Source organism: Lemur catta, chromosome 1, assembly GCF_020740605.2.
Source record: "Lemur catta isolate mLemCat1 chromosome 1, mLemCat1.pri, whole genome shotgun sequence".
NCBI classification, from domain to species: domain Eukaryota; kingdom Metazoa; phylum Chordata; class Mammalia; order Primates; family Lemuridae; genus Lemur; species Lemur catta.
In genome coordinates, this window is record NC_059128.1 from 20264276 (window position 1) to 20283984 (window position 19709).

The following is a 19709-nucleotide window of genomic DNA, read 5'->3' on the forward strand; positions in this document are numbered from 1 at the left end:
AGGCCAATCAAGCATTAAATACGGGCATCTGGAGAGTTTGGAAATAATAACAGGCTTTTCAGTCAAACTCTGACACAGAACAGAATCCTTCTTACAGATTTATGGGCCCTACTGGGACAGAACCCCCTTGTCCCCCAATTAGAATTTCAGTCACTTTGTCCTACTAACAGCAACTCCCTGGGGATGAATATCTCTGGAACAAGATAAGAACAATCTTTAAAATATCCCTTTTGCAAAGTGGATAAGTGTTTGCTCTTCTTAATGAAGTTGCACAACCCTGATGCCAAACAGCTGCTGAATAGTCCCTGCATGGAAGCTTGACCTTTACAAATTGATATAAGCCATGCTGAGGGTTAAATCAGGCCAGATCGTACAGGCTCTCAGACCCACTACTGCATTAGTGATAATAGCTAACCTGTCATCTAGGCATATTCTGGTTTATCAAGTATTTTACACACATTACCAGTATTAGCTCAGAAGCTCCTTATAACCACTCGATGACGTAGGTACAGCAGATATTATAGATCTTACTAGTTTGTTCATCCTGTGAGTTGAGCAAATAGAATCTCCTACACAAGGAGTCTGTGGGAGATCAGAATTAAAACATGCATCTTCTGCCTCCGAGTCCAAAGCAGGTTGGGGAGAAATTGCTGAGAAACAAGCTCTGGGAAACATAAGGTGAAGAACTACCTACTTCTCATTTAAACATTTTTCAATTCATAGCAAATTTTCTTTCTTGGCATATTGGTTAAATTTTTTTAATGGAGACATAAGGTATAGAAGCCAATATTACAAGAAACACCAATAGAAATGGGATATTGTTAGAGCTGTTTTTAAGCTTTCTTGTAACAGAGAAAAGCCCTTCACATGAGTACTGACTCATAAAATTGTTATAGATAATGGCTCATGCATTGCTACCAAGCCATTTCTCCCTAGAAGTGTTGTCTAGGACTGCTAAGAGATCCAGAAGGGATAAACGCATGGTGTTCCTCAGCCAACTTGCTAGAAACAGTCTCCTTCACAAGATGGACACTCTTAGAGCCTTTTGACATGGGAAAGAAGTTTTGTAGATCTAAGCCTCCAAGAGTAGGTACGGACACTTTTGGTGTTCAGATTTTTATATCTAAGGTGTAAGGCATATTGAAACATGGAATGAGGCTGCTCTCTGCAGTGGTGTGTTAGAAATGAACCTGCCCCAAAAGTCTTGCAAGTTTTAACTTGGCCTGTTTACATCTGTTTTGCCTTTGGATCACTTGTCTGATCGGACACTCTTTCTATCCCTACAATGTGCACGAAACTTAAAAACATCATGCTAGGTGAAAGAAACAGATGTAAAGGTCACATATTATATGATTCCATTTATATAAAATGTTCAGGTTTGGCAAACCCATAGAGACAGCAGATTAGTGGTTGCCAGGGGCTGGGAGGAATGGGGTATGGGGAACGCCTGCTTAATCAGTTTGGAATCTCCTTTTGAAATGATGAAAATATCTGGGAACTAGATAGAGGTGATGGCTGTACAATATTGTGGATGTGCCAAATGCCACTGAATGGTACACTTGAAAATGGTTAATTTTATGTTGTGTGAGTTTCACATCAATTGAGAGAGATAGAAAGAGAGGGAGTGAAAGGGGAAAGAGAAGAAAAATAGATCAGATTTCGGAAGACAGCTGTGGAATAGTAGAGAGAGACTTTGATTTAGAGTTAGGAGATGTGAGCTTGAATTCTGACTCTTTCACTTACTGTCTGTGACATAAAAGACAAGAAAGACGACATTTATGGTTCTCAGTTTCCTCATCTAAAGTAGAGTCAATACCTCCCTGACAGAGCTGTTGTGAGTACTGAGATATTTTCAAACATTATGGATCTGGGCACAGAGTTGACACACACTACGTAAATGAACAAAAGAAAACCACGTAACAGTGATAGGTTTTTAAAGGTAGTACCAAAAAAAACCATTTAATTAATGTTACAGCTAAAACTGTGAAAATGTAATAAGAGCAACTAGATTAGTAATTGGATTAGTAATTAGATTATTAATTAGATTAGTAATTCATAATAGATAAAGATCATGGCAATTTTCAAAAATCCTAACACTAAAGAATTAGATGTTTTTGTGATTATAGTTTATACTTCATTTATCTGTCATGGAGGCATTCAGTTAAATCTAAAAATTAATGTTATGGCAAATTCTTTACTGCTACGTATGGTAGCAAAATCAAGAGTTACCATATTTCATCAATTTAAGATGCACATTTTATATACTTTAATATCTCAGAAACCTGGAGTCAACTGATTGAAATGGAGGCTGCATCCTCCTAAGGGAGGGTCTACAATGCCACCACAAGCATCAATGTCAAATGTTCCCCTGATCATTTCCAAAAGAGATCTGTGGCCATTGGCCAAAGTAACTATCAGTTGGTAAAGGGAAATCCCAGACTTGTGAGGATGATTGGATACAGGGTTTGAGCTGACACTGATAGCACTACATCCCAGGGTAAATTGCAGATATTAGTGCCAACTTGAAAGACTTGAAGATTTATTCACCTATCTGCCCCCTGCAGGAAACAAAAACAAAACAAACAAATAAAAAAAAACCCCAAACACAGTAAACAACAATGGACTCAAATAAACTTAACCAATAGGTAGATTCTATCATTCTGCTGTGCCAGATAAATCTTTACTGGAACATACCAGCACAGCTTCTAGCACTTTATATATGATTATAGATCAGGTGAATGTGTTCTCTTCTTTATCCCTATGAATAGAGAGGATCAAAAGTAGTACACATTCGTCTTTTTGCCCCAGGGCAAAACTTGCCACTCTATTTCATAAGAGTCTACAGGGACATCGGTGGTATTGGCATCACACACATCATTGTACTGGTCTACTACCTGATGACATGCTAATTGGACTTGGTAGGCAAGAAGTAGAAAGAAGCTTAGAAATCCTCGTAAGAAACTTGAGTGTCAGTAGGCAGAAGATAAATCCCACAAAAGTTCAGGGATCTCTTCCATCAGTAATGTGTTTAGTCTGGGGCATTCCAGAAAATCCTCTCTAAGGTAAAGGACATGTTATTGTATCTTGCCCTTCCTACCTCTTACAAAAAAGTACAGCACTTGCTGGGCCTCTTGGCTTTTGGAGGCAGTATACAGCACACTTGGGATATGCTCCAACCCATTGTCCCATTTATCAGAGAACTCAGAAGACTGCCAATCTCAGGTAGGACCTAGAACAAGAGAAGAGTCTATAGAGATTCAAGCTGTAACACCAGCTGGCCACGTGAGCCACACAACCCAGCAGATTTGACAATACTAGAGATATCCATTGCAGATAAGGATAGTCTGTGGATACTCCGGCAAGTCCCAATAAGAGAATTAAAATTCAGGTCCCTCAGGTTGTGGAGCAAGGATCTGCCTTTTGAAGAATAGAAATACCCTTTATTTGAAAAATAGTTCCTGGCATGCTATTCTGCCCCAGTAGAGACTGAGTCCTCCTCCTGGGACACCAGGTAAATCTGTGGCTGCAGCTGTGAATTTGGTATTGTTAGTTCCACTGAGTCACAAAATAAGGCAAGCACAGCAGCAATTGACTTCATGATGGAAATTTTACATTCTGAATCAAGCAAATCTAGAAGGGGAAGGTAAATTCATTAATAGGTGGCATAGACTCCCACTTCCCTTATCTCTTTTACATGCTTACTTCAGATAGCTTCATGGAGGGCTCCATATGACAAATTGATGAAGATGATAGGTTGGTGCCTGCTTTACAGATTGGTGCAATAAGCTACCGCTAACCAGAAAATGAACTAGTGCTGCATTACGTCCCTACTCAAGTGTGACCCTAAAGGATAGTGGTGAAAGGAAATCTTCCCAGTGGGTAGATCTGTGAGCATTATAAGTAATTATTTGCTTTGCATGAAGGGAGAAGGAACTGTGGTAAGGATGTAGATGGAATACCTAGAAGCAGCAAGTAGCCTAGCTGGTTGGTCACTGGCCTGGACAGAATAATATTGGAAGATAGAGAACAAGAAAATCTAAGGAATAGGCCTATGGATGGACCTATTGGAGTGGGCACGAATTCTGTGGATCTTTGTGTCTCACGTCAATGCCCATCAGAGTATCAACCACCTGGTGGACAAGATGATTCATTTTATGGATGTCAACCAGTGTTGGTGCAATGGACACAAATGAAGTGGTCATGGTGACAGAAATGGAAGCCAAGCATGGATCCAACAGCATGGGCTCCTTTCCACCAACCCTAATCAAGATACTGCCCCTATCAATGCCCAATCTGCACCTATGATAAGGCACATTTCCTTAGAGAGAGCAGCCAACCATTTGGTGGCAATTTGATTACATTGGATCCTTTCCATCCTGTAGGAAATACTGATTCATTTTAAAAGTAATGGTTACTTTGGATCTGCATTTGACTTCCCTGACTTAGATGCCTCCACCAGCCTACCAGCATCAATGTTCAGGGGCTTGTAGAACGCCTGATCTATGAAAACCTGCACACTATTGCCTCAACTAAGAGACACATTTCATGGTAGAGAGGGTGCAACAAAGGGCACATGATCACTGTATTCCTAGTCTTACCATGCACCTCATCATGCAGAAGCAGACTACCTAATTAATAGAATGGTGGAATGACCCACTAATGACTCAGCTAAGGTGCCACCCTGTGGACAAAGCTCTACAGCATTGGGAATCTGACCTAATGAAGTATATGCACTGAAGCAAAAGCCAATGAATGCTATTGTGTTCCATATAGCTAGAATGCATGGTTTGAAGACTTAGGGATATTGATAGGATTGGCCCTTCCCACACTTACCCCTCAGTGACCTGACTTTCAGAATTTGAGCTTCCTGTCTCTATTCCTCTCAGATCAGAGGTCCTGCTTCCTAGATAGAAAGATTACTTTTGCCAAGTAAGAAGTACAGGGGGTCTAATAGTGTAATGATCACCTGGTCATTTGGGCCCCTCATGCCAGTAGACAAATAGGCAAATGAAGGAGTTTCTCTACTGATAGGAATGTCAGACGCTTTTCACCAGCTGGGCAGCTGCTACACATTAGCAGCAGGAGGGGGTATGTCTAGAACACAGGGATTTCACTGGGGCATCTTTTGGTTCTTCTGTGCACACTGATAATAGTGAAAGGCAAAATACAGCAACTATAGCTGAAAAGGGCAAGCCAAATAAGGGTTCAGAACCCTCGAAGTTGAAGTCTGGGTCTGTCCATCAGGCAATCACCTCGACCAGTCAAACTGCTGGCCAAGGATAAGAGAAATCTAGAATTGGGGTCAAAGGGAGATGACGACTACCAATGACAACCTTGGGATCAGCTGCAACAGAGGAAATTTTAGTTTATTTCACAAACCCTCTTGCATTATATCTTTGAAAAGATTGCATCTTGAAGGGAGCTCTGTAGCAGAGTGGACTTGTATCCCTTCCCTCTCATAGGAAAGAAGAGCATCTCATTCTTACAAAATTGGAGGCACTACATTTTAGTATGAGAGCCAGATATAATGGAAAACCTGGGCAGATCTGAGTTGTGCAAAGGCTGAACTACCCTGGAACTACTCTTATGCATCCATTTAGATTCTCTCTGCTTTTCCCTTCTCTTATTCTAGCCCGGCTGCAGCCACCAGTTTTGTGTGAGTTCTGATTAGCTTCACAAAGGAACAACCTGACAGTAATGCACTTCAGCCGTGCACCACACACCTGCACCTCTCACCATCCACCCTGGGGCTTGTTGTTAATACCTGGGCATTCTCTCATCACCCATGCACAAGAAATCTGGAAGGTCAGTAGTTAACTCCATGACCCATGGGGGACAAGAACTGATAGATATGTGTTTCCTTTTCTTCCCTCCTAGAGCAAGGGTCCTGAGATGCATATCGTCTGAATTCTCCAGTGGTCTCAAGGGTTCCAGCAACCATTTGCTTCTAGCAGCTGCAAATTCTCCTTTCCTACCTGCTTCACTTCCCTATCCCACCCTCTGCTCCCTGGAATCACACTCCTCAGTAAGAATTCTCACAGGCTCTGCTTTCTGGACACCCCAGGCTAAGATATCACCAACTCCTCTCTTTTGTTCAGACCCCACATAATCTGTCGGGAAATCCTGTTAGATTTACCTTCAAAATAAACTCAGGATTCAACTATTTCTTACCACTTTGCCTCCTATTAAGCTGGTTCAAGCCATCATCATCTCTCACGTGATTAACAGAGAGAGTAACCAGGAGATCCTAGTAAAATGTGAATTAGGGCTTGCATTTTTTTTCTGGGCTCAAAATCCTTTATAGCATCTTATCTCATTCAGAAAATAAGTATACCATATTTATAAATTTATTTATTTAAATGCTCTTGTAACGATCTACAAAGTTCAACATGATCTGTCCCCCTATAACTTCTCTGACCTTATTTCCTGCTACCCTCTCTGCTTCAGCCACATTTCTCTCTTTGCTACTTCTTAAACATACCATGCATGTTCCTTTCCCATGTCACTCCTGCCTCTGGGCCTTTGCATTTATTCAGATTTTTCTTCCCCCAGATATCAGCCTGGTTTCCTTTTATAGTGCCCTCAGGTCTTTATTCAAATGTCATTTTCTCAGTAAGGTCTTCTGTTATGGACTTAATGTTTGTGTCCCTCCCTTATCCCTAAATTCATATCCTAACCCCCAACTCAATGGTATGAGGAGGTGGGGCCCCTGGGAAGTAATCTGGTCATGAGGGTTGAGCCCTCAAGATGGAATTAGTTGAGAGATGGAAATACTATTGTCATAACATCCACTAAAGACTTACGACAGGAGAGTCCCTCCTTTATGTCTACCCTTAGGTCCTGTTTATTCTCAGGTACACAACATTTCCCCAAAGCTAGCCTTCAAGCCTCCCAGCTACAAAAAGATTAAAATAACAAAATATAAAGTGACAATCCCTGGCAATAAGAAGAGACAATTTCAGTCTCCTTTCTGGAGTTGAGTAATTATGATAACACTCAAGCATGGGTAAAATTAAGCTAATGCCTGCAAAATAGAAGCCAAAAGCTTCAGGTATCATATAAATACACAGATCATGTTTTCTGAAAGAGAAATCTGGACACAAGGGAGCTCTTCCCAGGTGCAAAAGAGATGTTGGAAGTTTAGCTTAAGATGGTGATAAAATATTTGAATTTCTGGAATACTCTGATAGCAAAATATTTTCAATAGGACTATGCCAGAAAAATCCAGGGCACATATACATGTCACTACATGTAAGATAACAATATTTATAAGATGTCTTAAAAGTCACAAGTGCCTGCTTTGGAATTTTTAAAAAGTTATTTTTAAAATTTTGTTTCTGGCACACTCTAAATGTTCTTAAGGATTCACAAAGAAATGAAGCAAAAATAGTAGAGTCTGACATCTAAATGGAACATTTTAAATTCCAATCTGTAATTTTGAATAAATGGGACCATTTTGCCCATGCTTAAAATTTTCATCTGCTATTTTTTAATTGCAATAATGATAGGCAAAGAATAATTAAGTATATTAACTAGCTTCAGTAAAAATGGAAACAGAGTCAGTGTGAAAGATTTAATGTCAGATATGAGGCACTAGACACTTGTAAACTATATTTTAAACTATTGACTTGAAAAATGGCCACATTTGGTGAACTTCTGGGTAAACAGCCTCTTCAAGGGACAGGCTAAATATGAGGCATAATGAGCAATCACCCTAATAATATATACAGAAGAAAAACTATCACATTCAAAGGTCAGGCAGTTTTTGTTTATTTTTTAAATATATCTTTTAGTGTTTTTGGTAATAAAATGAAAAGGTTGAGTCATAGTAAATATCAAATGTATGTTTATAGCCATACAAAAATGCCAAATTATTCCAAAGCAGAATTTCTTAAATTTTAGGGGGTCAAGGATACCTTTGAAAATCTTAGGAAACTTACAGACTCTCAGAAATGCACAGATGTATACAAATTTTCACATAGGAGCATAATCATGGGCTCCTAGAAAGCCCTGGAACCTGTATTTAATAAACCTTAATCTGAAGGGCAGCAAACATATTTTGTACAACCAGGAACCTTTAAAATAATGAAATAGTTAGATCAATTCAAATTAACAATTTCTCAGCTCTGGATGAGAAAAAACCTATTTTGATAAATTGTCAAATTCAGACAAAGTTAATTCACATAACAGTATGTTTTGAGCATGTGAATTACTTTTCTATGCTTACTACTTTATCAGAGGTGATACAAGAAAATAGACTTAGACCCCAGGATAGCCATGATTTGTTCACACAGATGAAAATAACCAAACATTCTGGATCCAGGTCTCTGAGATCACGACTGAATGGGTTTGCCTCAGTGGACCTGGTCTTGATTGTTGAGGCTGGGCTCTTAAGCACTCACCATATTACCTCCAAAACTACTTTTTCACTGGCCTCCAATGGTGCCTGCCATTTTGAGTATTCAAAGTCACCTCTTTGGGTCAAGTTACTGAGATATTCAAATACAAAAGTACATTACCATAGAGGTGCAGGGAAATACTCCAGGAAGGTATATATGAAGCCATATGAAAAACAGCAATGCAGTGGAAAAGAATTAATATTTCTTCACAATTTTTTGGAAGTTAAATTAAAAAAAAATAAAACCAGAGATTTCAAAGGAATGCCATGCTTGTTTTGGATTGCTTCTGGGTATCCCAGATATCCCGGGGGGACTCGCCTCCTTTCCTTTTGCTTAGGAGTACTACATTTGGAAAGCTTAGGAAGCACAGATGAAGTTAACATGTCTTGGAGGTGGCTGTTCAGAGTAGTGTCTTTCACTTGGTTTTAGTAATGTAAGCATAGGGTCAGATAAGCAATGAAAGATGTGGAACCCCATCAGATGTCATTTCAGTATCTAAAAAACTAGTATCCCAGATAACCAGGAAAAATATAAAACAAGGGGAGAATTCCATCTACCCTATCAGAACAATAAAACTCAAGAACTTTGAAAAGAATTATAAAAAGGTGTGAAGGACCTAATGGAATGAAATTAAAGTGCCTCCAGAACCATTCACTCAGCATTCATTCATTCCTCTATTAAATATTTATTAACTACCTATTATATATCAAGTTACTTCTGGGCACTTGGAGTACATAACTGAATAAAACAGGCAAACACCAAGAAAATAAAGCAAAAAGCTTGCTTTTTGCTCTTATGGGGAAAGACATAAATAACAAAAGTATTCTTTTGGGGAAATACATAAATAAAACACATAAAAATAAGCAAATTGTGTAATATATTAGAAGGCGACAAGTGCTATGGAATAATTTTGTTTTGAAAGCAGCCATGTTCAATTTTAAATAGAGTGATTACCTTATTGAGAAGGTAACAATCAAACAACAAAAACGTGAAGCAGGTAAAGGGATTAGTCAGAGGGATGTCTGGGGAAATAATGTTCCAGGCAGAGGGAAAAACTAACAGTGAGAAGAGTGACAAGCTTAAGGCCAGCATGAGGCCAGCAAAGAGGATGAAAGATGAATTACTGAGCAAGAATAATATAACAAGAAATAGAAAAATAAAGAGGATGGATCATGTAGGGCCTTTTGGGCTGCTGTAAGGACTTTGGTTTTTATTTTGAGATAACTGGGAATGTTCTGAGTAGAGGAGGGACAAGACCTGACCTACATTTTAAAAGATCTCTCTGGTTGCTGTGTGAAGAATAAATTGTTGAGGACAAAGGTGAAATAAATCAATTAAGAGGCTCCTGCCATAAGCCAGAAGGAAAGACACTTAGATATCTTAAGAAAGCCAAAGAAGTGCCAAATTTAACTGAAGCAGCAGAGGAGGTTTGCTATCATCTACGTGGGGGTGGCAGGATTTGAGGTGGTACTGAGAGACCGACCCTCTTTTTAAGGTATAGACTCCTAGCTATGTTGGCAATAAAGAAGGCTCAGCATGTCCCAGTGTATCCCACAGGCCTCTGAACTTCATGGTCTATTAGTAAGGTCTATGAGTAATTTATTCTCAAAATTGGGACCCCTTTGAGAGTGAAAAGGATGCTATGAATTACACCTGAATGATAGATGTGATGGCGTTCAGGACACACTATCCCAAAGTATGGCCCCGTGGCATTTGAGAAAACAGCAGAAGCAGGTGTTCTCTCTGACCTTCTCCTACCCTTCTCCCCTGAAGCAGGCCACAAAAGAATCCTCTGACCTTCCTCTAAAGTAGGTCAGAAGATCATCATTCCAGAGTGGTCCTCCCTATAGCTGGAGGAAAGGAATGAAGACACAGAGACACAGAGACACAGAGAAGAATCTGAACAAACATGCCTTGCTAAGTTCCCCCTGCAACACACACAGTTTTTTGTTTGTTTGTTTGTTTTACCATTAGAACCTACCCGTTTGTCCTCCCATCATAATTCTGCACAACTGTCCATACAAATACACCATTCTCCCTGTTTCTTTGGGTGTTTGTTTCTGAAGGCTCCTGTGTCACATAAAACTTACATTTAATAAATTTGTTATGCTTTCTCTTGTTAATCTGTCTTTTGTCATAGGGTTCTCAGCCATGAACCTTGTGATGGGTGAAGAAAAGATAATCTTTTTTTCTCCTGCAGGTGTAAGAGGAGGTTCCATTTAGATAGGGCATCCTAACTATAAGGAGCTTAGTAAGCCAGTGGATGGCTCCAGAAGGAACCTGGGGTTCACTAGGGAAGGGAGATCAATTTGTTTAAGTAATAAACATTTTTTAGCTTGGGAAAATTTAGAATTAAGAATAGAAATGAGAATGTAAATCAGACCCATAGTATTAATAATTTGCATTGAGTTTAAGAATAATCAATACATATTTGATATTTTGAGCATTTATATTAAGAGAAGTTGGCCTATTGTGATATCTAATACATTGATTGCCCTTGCTATTCCAATTTAAAATGTATAATTGAGTAATTTATGTATTTTATGTATGTATAAATTTCCATTTCAACTTGAATCAGTTGAAATGGCAAGTTGAAAAGGAAATTAGTGTTTTTACTAAGTTTTACGTGTTTTGTGCTTACTGGGAGCCAGTATTATAGGGTGAAAAAAAACGTGTTTCAATGGGAAATTACGCAAGCACACCCTTCCAGGTTTCTGAATCTGATTACATAGAAACTATTTTACAACTTTCTGGATTGTAGATAACTTAGCAATACAAAATAATTTTGTCTACAGACATGCAAATTCTGTCCTGTATGGTAGAGCTTTAACGAACTTCCCTCTCCCCATGGAGGAAGGTAGTTTTGTCTACATTTGAATGTTCACTTCAATATTCCTGATCTATAAATACGTCTATTTTGTGGATTCTCCTTTGAACCTGTTGTAATATCTTACCAGTTTCCTCATTCTAGTGGGTTGAAGCGTTCCCCCAAAATTCACATCAACCTGAAACCACCGAATGTGACCTTATTTGGAAATAGGGTCTTTGTAGATGTAATTAGTGAAGTTGATGTCAGGCTGAATTAGGGTGGGCCCTAAATCCAATAACTGGAGTGATGCAGCTATGAGCCAAGGAATGCCCAGGATTGCCAGCAGCCCCCAGAAGCTAGGAAGGTCCAAGGAAGGATTTGTCCCAAGTTCCTTCAGAGGAGGCGTGACCCTGCCAATACCTTGATTTCTGACTTCTGGCTTCCAGAACTGTGCAAGAATAAATTTCTGTTGTTTTAAGTCACCCAATTTGTGGTACTTTGTTATGGAAGCCTTGGGAAACTAATATGCACTCATCAATAAGTTCATTAAAAATCTCTAACATGTGTTCAATTTATAGCTGTGTGAGAGTTATGATTTTACCTTTTTTTGAAAATTATCCTTTAATGGTATTAACTCATTCACACCTTTCCACAATCCGATGAGGCAGGCACTACTATTATCCTTATTTTATAGATGAAGCAACTGAGGCTCAGAGAAATAGGCAACATTCCCAAAAGCATGTCTAGGAAATAGTAGACCAAGGTATTCAATCCAAATGGTCTCACTTCAGAGAGTGGGCTCTGAACCACTCTATTGTCCTGTCCCCGTAAATAGCATTGGGACGTCTAAAAACTTAGGATTCCCGGTACCTATAAAGTTTAATTAAAGCTTTCTCAAGCATTCAACTACTTGAAAATAAAATAAATTTGTGTTCATTTAAATGATTTATTATTTTACTAAGTTACATATTAAATTACTTATTAAAGTATTATTAAATGATAAAATACTCCTTAAAGGCAATTGTTACAATTAATTAGATATGCAAATAAAATAATAAGTATACGGAAAACTCAAGGAAAAACTAGGTTTTCCATTTATTTCTTCAATAAATCAAATATTTGCTTATAAACCAGTTACCTCCAATAAGTGTTTTTTGTACATAAAAACTGAGCTGCCCCCAAGGACATCAAAACTCACGTTGACCTGTATTGTGTTATTAAGGAAGTGGTAACAAATTTCTTTGTTGATTAAATTCTTCATCCCAAGTGAATAAATTAAAGCCCTTCAGCTTTCAGTTCAGAATTCTTCAAAGCTCTTGGAACATTGCTTCTCCACCCTCCATCCTCACCCCTGCAACTCCTTATATCCAGCTCCTATTGGTTCTTCAGGAGGTAGCTCCAAGACAGTTTAAGTAAGTAAGTCCCTCTATCCCTACTAAGAACCCCAGTTTAAGTAAGTAATTCCCTTCATCCCCACTAAGAACACTGTCAGCACACTTACACAATTATATGTTTATGTGATTATTTGATCAATATTTAGCTTCCACACTAGACTGTAAGATCCATGAAGACAGGGACACATTGGTGGTGTTCTCCATCAAATCGGGAATTAACACAGTGTCTGGGATATAACCAGTACTCAATAAACATTTGCAGAATGAAGAAAGTGATGAGCAATGTAGAGAGCATATAGCCCCTTTTTGGTGGGGAATTCCCCATTGTGTGTAATTTTAGCAGGACTCAGTTGGGCATTTCCCACTACAGACACCAAAAGTGGGCAGTGGGGGACATCCTTCCTCTTCCTGTCTCCAGCAGCTAGAGTAGGGTAGGTAACTTATGCCAGCCAATCAGATGATCCCATATAGAATATCACTCTCTGGTTGGTCATTTAAAGAGGGAAGGGGAGTTGAGAAATTATTGGTGGCAGCACACAGACAGTCTGGCAGCTACAGGACCACAGATGTCCAGTGGCTGTGGTGTTGATATTGCCCATGGAATTGTCATAACCAGATAACTGGCTGTGGCTCCAACTCCCTGCTCACCCTGGGTCCTGGCCTATTTTCAAAGCCTGGTTCTACAATGATTCTGTAAATTACACATTATTCTTTCAGAATATTTCTTTCTTCCTTAAACTAAACACAGTGGGTTTTCTGTCACTTACAATCAAATACCTTGACTGATTTAAATATACATATGTACATATATTCCCTCTCTATATATACATTCTCCCCCCCCATATATATAGGAGCCTGAAAACATGAAATGCAGTCACCTGTATAAGTCACAAAGTGTTGGAGAGTCTTAAGGGAGCCTGTGGGTGCTGAAGCAGAGGGTTGGAAATCAATTGTTATTCAAGTTGTAACCGCTGATTGTGACTAAAACCATTGTGAAATATGAAAAACATCCGCATTTCCCTAAGCATGTAATAAAGATGACTTGGAGATACGTGAGATTATGTTAGGTGGAGTGCCCACATGGCATTAATACTGAATCGCACAGTGAGAAAGTGATTTTTTTCTATTGTTTTTTGATCCTGATACTACCAAGGACACATGTTGGATTGTTATCTCTTTAATACCTCTCAACATTTCCTACTCTTCCTTTTTAACAAAGAGAAGGCAGCCTTAGGCTCTCAATGCATTCATAGACAATAGTCTCTTGCTAGGATTTAATTACATTTTTGTTTTTGCTGTATTTAGTTTTCTGGCTACCTCCTATTTATAGAAAGCCATGCTAATTTTCCACTTATAGTTGTGATATAAACTTTCCTAAACAAGCTTCTTTCAGTTAATGAAGTGAATCAACTTAAAGATACTCAGTAAATGATAACACAGGTAGAACACATGGCAAAAATCCCAAAGATGATGAAAGATTGTCTATGGTTTAGAAAACACTAGGATAGCCCATCAGTTGGAGCCACAGACGCAGCATGCAAACAACTAAAAACAGAACCTGAAAACAGCAGTGACAACTCCTTCAGAAACACTTCTGAAGGCACGCAGATGTGTGGTGGACAAACCATTTACTTCATTGAAGCCCAAGACTCCTGACAGCAGCGGGTTTAGAGGAGGTAGAGGTGGCAATTATTGCCATCATGAAACTGAAAGCAGGTAGGTTAAAAGGACAAGGCAAGGTATGTCAGGAAGTTCTTGAGGAAGAATCCACACAAATCCAGAATGGCTGTCAATCCCTGTCTGTCATTCAGAGAAGGGATGATCGTCTACTGCATGGAGGCAACAAATGGCAACCTTCTGAATGAGAAAGGGTAATGGGTCAATCTGGCTACCCTTGGTTTTGAGGTAATATGATCTACAATTATATGCCAACACTTAAAATTTTAATTGTATTCTCTTGCTTCATTTAAGTTGCCTTAAATCAGTAATTCTCAACTGGGGAGAGTAATTTTTTTTTTCAGACTACCTGCATATCAAAGATTCTAGAATATTCCACGGGGATGGGGGGAGGGATATCAGCTCTTTTTCACCTTTGACCCAGTTAAAGCCATTGTCATAATAAAAGTGTTTTTCGTGCCCCTCTGGAGGGGAGAAGTGAGGAAAAGATTCAGAACCACTTCTTCAGTGACAGTCACTAATTATTTCCTACCCAACCATAAGACCATGGGGCAGGTGTATGGGTAGTACAGCAAGAGATCTGTTTACCTTTCAGTGCCATAATATATGGGTAGAAGATAAGGCTTAGGAAGAATTGTTTTCAGCACCATAATAATTTGTAAAATGGCTAAGCAGTGGTTACTGAGCGTCTTGGTGAAGGCTGTAGAAGTAATGCAAACAACTCTGCAAGAACAAAAGAACTTACATTTTAAACCAATGAAGGGTCTTCAAAAACTTTAAAAAGAGGCACATTCTGGATAACATAAGATTTAAGAGAGAACATGCCTTGGCAATGAATCTTGTGTCATTTAAGTAGATTTGGGAAAGGTATTACCATCCAGAACAGCATTTTAATGACAAAGATTTGGTTTGTTTTGGCAGGGAATGCCTTCTATAACTTAGATACAGTCCTCTTTTCCTCTCTCCCTTCCACCCTCTCTTTCTTCCTTCCTTCCCTCCTTTTCTTTCCCCATTGATTTCCTACTTTTTGAGTTCCTGCATCTGACCAGTAGCCTCCGGGGTTATCCATGATTTATTAGATATCACTGGTTTTCAAACTTCTTTCTCCAAAGTCTATGTCCACGGAGGAGAAATCTGGTAGGGTGAGACCCACTTTCATCTGATGGTGGTAGTTTAAGGGTGCAGATCTGTAGTTGATGATGTACTATTTCAAATCCTGGCTTTACCACTTACAAGATGTGCAACATTGAGCAAATCACTTCATTTGTGTGTGTGTGCCTCAGTGTTCTCATCTATAAAATGAGGATAATTAAATCACCTACTTAGTTGGATTTGATGAAGATTCAATGGGTGAGTTCCTGCAAAGTGCTAAGAACAGGGACCCACATAAATAAGCACAATGTAATTGTTAGCTTTACATATTTGACTGCTCCCAGAAGCTTTGCTTTGACAAGAGTTCTACTGTCACAAAAGATTTGAAAGTCACTTTGCTACTGTCACAGATGGTTGCAGTCATTGTTCAAATGAACACTTCCATACTTTCCCCTTACTTTTCATCAATTTTCTCTTCCCCACCTCAGGATAACTTTATTCATCAGAACGTAGAAACTCACTCCCTGTTATTCCCAAAGTCTGATCTTCCTTGCTGCTGTCTTTATCCAATTACTCTTTGTGATCCAGTGGCTTCCCTCAGACTAATCTCATCAGCATCCTGAGATCACCTAGAAAGCACCTAGTTGAAGCCTCTCTTTTACCAAGAAGGAAATTTAGGTCCTTCCAAATGAATTATCTCACACAGTTTCACAGTTATTGAGAGAGGGATGGAGAGAATGCTGGGTTTTTGACTCATTTTCCATTGCTTTCTCTACAACATTATCCTTTTCCATCAATATTTGATGGAATTTTTAACAGGATGACTCTGAGTTCCTTTGCATTTCAGAACCACGTCTGTCTTCATTGACTTTTGAAATTCTGCCACTGTTAAAGAAGTCTCCGAGGAAGTGAAGTCTGGGGGCTTCTTTCTTCCCACCACGCAGTGGACAATCTGAAACCAGCATAGTCATTTTTCCCTTCATTCACTTATGCTTTCTTTGAGCATCTAAGTAGTTCCAGGCCCTGTGCTGGGTTGGAGGAATTCAGGGTTAAATGACAGGGTCCTTTTTTAGAGGAGCTCATATCCTCCTTGGGTAGGCACACAAATAAATAACAAGTTACAGGAAAGCACACAGTATCTAAGGGATAGGGTCAGGTTCATGCACCAAATAGAGTTGGGAAAGAGGGTAGCTCCCCCAGCCTGGGGTCAGGGTCAGGAGAGGCTTCCTGAAGGAATTGACTGGGAATCTGGACTTTGAAGTAAGCATTAGCCAGATGAAGAAAGGGGAAACTGTGCTTTAGGTAGAGGGGACAGAATGTGGTAGGGAAGGCAAGGGCAGCTGTGACAGCAGGGAACTTTGGGGGAAGTGTCAGAAGTTCTGTTGAGTAGGAGTGCGAACTCAGAGAAATTATTAATAGGAGCATTGAGGTTTGAAAGACTGGACTAGGCCTTGAAAGATCTTGTGGGTTGTACAAAACAATTTTATTCTGGATGCCATGAGGAACCAGTGTAGAGGTTTAATCAAGAAGATGATAAGAACATAATTTATTCTGTGGTGGCTACATGGAGAATGAAACACTGGAAGTTATTACACTAATTAATTCAAGTGAGTTAAGAAACTAGGGTATCTCAGAGCATAGAAGTAAGTACTTGTGCTGAAATATTTCTCATCTACTGTTGAATGTCCCTATGAGCTAAATTCTTGAGAAAATTTTAAAGTGCAACTTCACCCTTTCTTTTCATTGGTAAAACATTTCCTTTTATAATCTGCACTTTCTTTCCTTAACTGAGTTTAACTACCTAGGTTGTTTTACTATTCTTTCTTTCTATTTTTAACCAATCAAGAAAGCCTTTTTTCCCCCTTGGTCTTATCTACAATCATCCTTTCAATAATCATTGATTTTAAAATTCTGTTAAGAAACAAATTGTGTGTATATGTGTACACTTTTATTTAACATCAAGTTTCTAAATTGATAACATTTAACCTGCAGATAAAAACATATATATGTTTCATATGTTTAAATTTCATCTGTTTATACCTCTACCATGCCTATTACAAAAGGGGGTTCTGTATGTACTATTTCATTGGCAGTTCACACTTGAGTAAGTATCTTACACACATTGTATGAACAGTTCATTATAAAAAGGGCCCCTGATTAAATTGTTATCAACTCTTTGATGAATCAGAAGTGCTAAGATGATTTCCTATCTAGAGAAGCCAAAAGAAGAAATGTCTTTTTTTTTTTCAATTTTATTTCCCAAGGAAAGATCAAAAAAGTCATTTCTTGAATTGCTATTAATCTTATTAATAGCTCAAGTGAAACAGATTCAGCCAGGGCTTGGAGTGGGCAAAGTGCAGAACAGCAGCTCTTTAGAAAGAACTCACCGTCATCTTATACCAAAGTTTTGTTACCTTTTCCTGTGTTACAAATAATGAAGTTGTCAGCAAAGATATCTTCCCAAGTGTGGGAAACACACTCATGCACCACCCCCACACCCACTTTGGTGTGTTCTCAAGTTGCTTTTGTGCACTCTGTCCACCTTTCCAGGTGCCCTTGACCTCTGGGTCCCACCCTCTCCTCTCCCCAGTACTCACAGGGTCTGCGTACTGGCTGGTAAGCTGGGGATGCGGTGGATGTCCTTGCAGGTGACTCTGAAGTCGTCCTCCTGGTGACACTCGCAGGGTGGAGACAGACACCCCTTTCCCCCCAGGTTCCTGGGCAGGGCGAGCAGCAGCGCCAGGTGCAGCAGGGACGCTGGCCTCATTTTCCACGGGCCCCCAGGGCTACTTCTTCATCTTCCGCAATCACCTCATTCTCAGCCCTCTGCGCCTCGGGTTCCTCCAGGCTGAGGGAGACGGCGAGCGGGAGGGGTGAGAGGAGGAAGGACTTGCTCCAAGGGGCTGTGATCTCACCACTGAAGAGGAGGCTGGAGAGGGGTGAAAAGAGGCTCTTAAGTGCTCCGCTTCCCTAGGCAACTCTCCGCCCAAACAAACCTCCTTGCTTTACTTTCCTTGGCTGAAGCCACGCAGCCCGCTCCGTCTGTTCCCTGACACCCAACACCGGTCCTGGCTGTCCCCTTTGCTTTCCAACCCGCCCCACGCGTCCCTCCTATTTGTTCTCTTCAAAGCCTAGTTTAGATGCCCCCTCCTTTCCTTCTCTTTAAACCCAAAGAGCCCTTTTTTTCCCCGTGGGTAGCCTCCTAAAAGCGCTGCCTGCCTGGGACCCGCCCGCACGCACTCTCTGTGCAGAGAAAGTCCCCGCCGAGTGGACTGTCCCAGGGCGGACCAGTGTCCTCCTGCAGAACTTCAGCTCTTCTGGCCAAAGATGCCACTGCTGAGAATTGGAGGCGGGCACGCAGCCCTGGCCGGCCAGGGGTGCGGCCAAGCCGGCGCGCGACACCCCTGGAGGCTCCTCGCCGCTCCCCAACTTCTGCGCCCCCCGCACTGCTACGCGCCCGCGGTCACCTCGCGCAGGAGTCGCCGCCGGGAGTCGCCTGGAGGCGCCGGCCACACACTGCAGCCGGCGACGCCAGGAGGCAAGCCAGGAACTGGGCTCTGGGGCCATCTGCTGCGGAGAACCGGGAACGGCAGAAACGCTTCCCTGAATGGATCCCGCCTGAAAATTCTGGTCCGTCCAAGAATTGTATTGAAACAGATTGCCCGTGATGGGAAGAAAAAGAATACTTAAATGGCACACCATCATCTCCACATCATTCCTCACACAGCAGCCAGGCAGATAATTGCAAAGATAGATCAGATTGTGCCAATTTCCTTCTTGAAAGTCTTCAATCGCTTACTTATTCCTCTTGGGGTAAAAGGAATACCAACTCTTTACATACTGTATGATTCCTTTTATAGGAACTTCTAGGACAGGGAAAAAAGTTATGATGATAAAAATCAGAATAAAAGTTAAGAGGTATTGACTACAAAAAGACGGGAGAACTAAACTCTTAATTAGGCTGGAGGTTAAGTGGATGTATACATTGGTCAAAATTCATTGAAACGTACACTTAAAATATGTACATTCCAATGTTTATAGAAGCTTTATTCATAATCACCAAAAACTGAAAACAACTCAAATGTCCCTCAAGGAGGTAATGGATAAACAAACGCTGATACATCCACACAATGGAATACTATTCCACAATAAAAATGAATGAACAGCTGATACACACAACATGCACAAATCTTGAATGCATAATGTTAAGTGAAAGAAGCCAAACTCAAAAATATTATCTATTTATAGGTAATTATTCATGTTGATGAAGTCATTTATATGACATTCTGAAAAAGGCAAAACTATAGGAACAGGAAACAGATCAGTTTGCAAAGGCCT

General features: G+C 40.1%; 1 protein-coding gene across 1 annotated transcript in view; it reads right to left on the reverse strand.

Annotated features, from left to right (window-relative positions):
• Window positions 1–18392, reverse strand: part of TSHR (thyroid stimulating hormone receptor) — a 136944-nt gene extending 118552 nt beyond the window's left edge. Inside the window, exon 1 of the mRNA XM_045554681.1 lies at window positions 17969–18392. Coding sequence (XP_045410637.1) covers window positions 17969–18138 — 170 coding nt within the window. The 5' untranslated portion in view covers window positions 18139–18392. The remainder of the gene's footprint in view (window positions 1–17968) is intronic.
• Between the last annotated feature and the right edge of the window lie 1317 nt (window positions 18393–19709).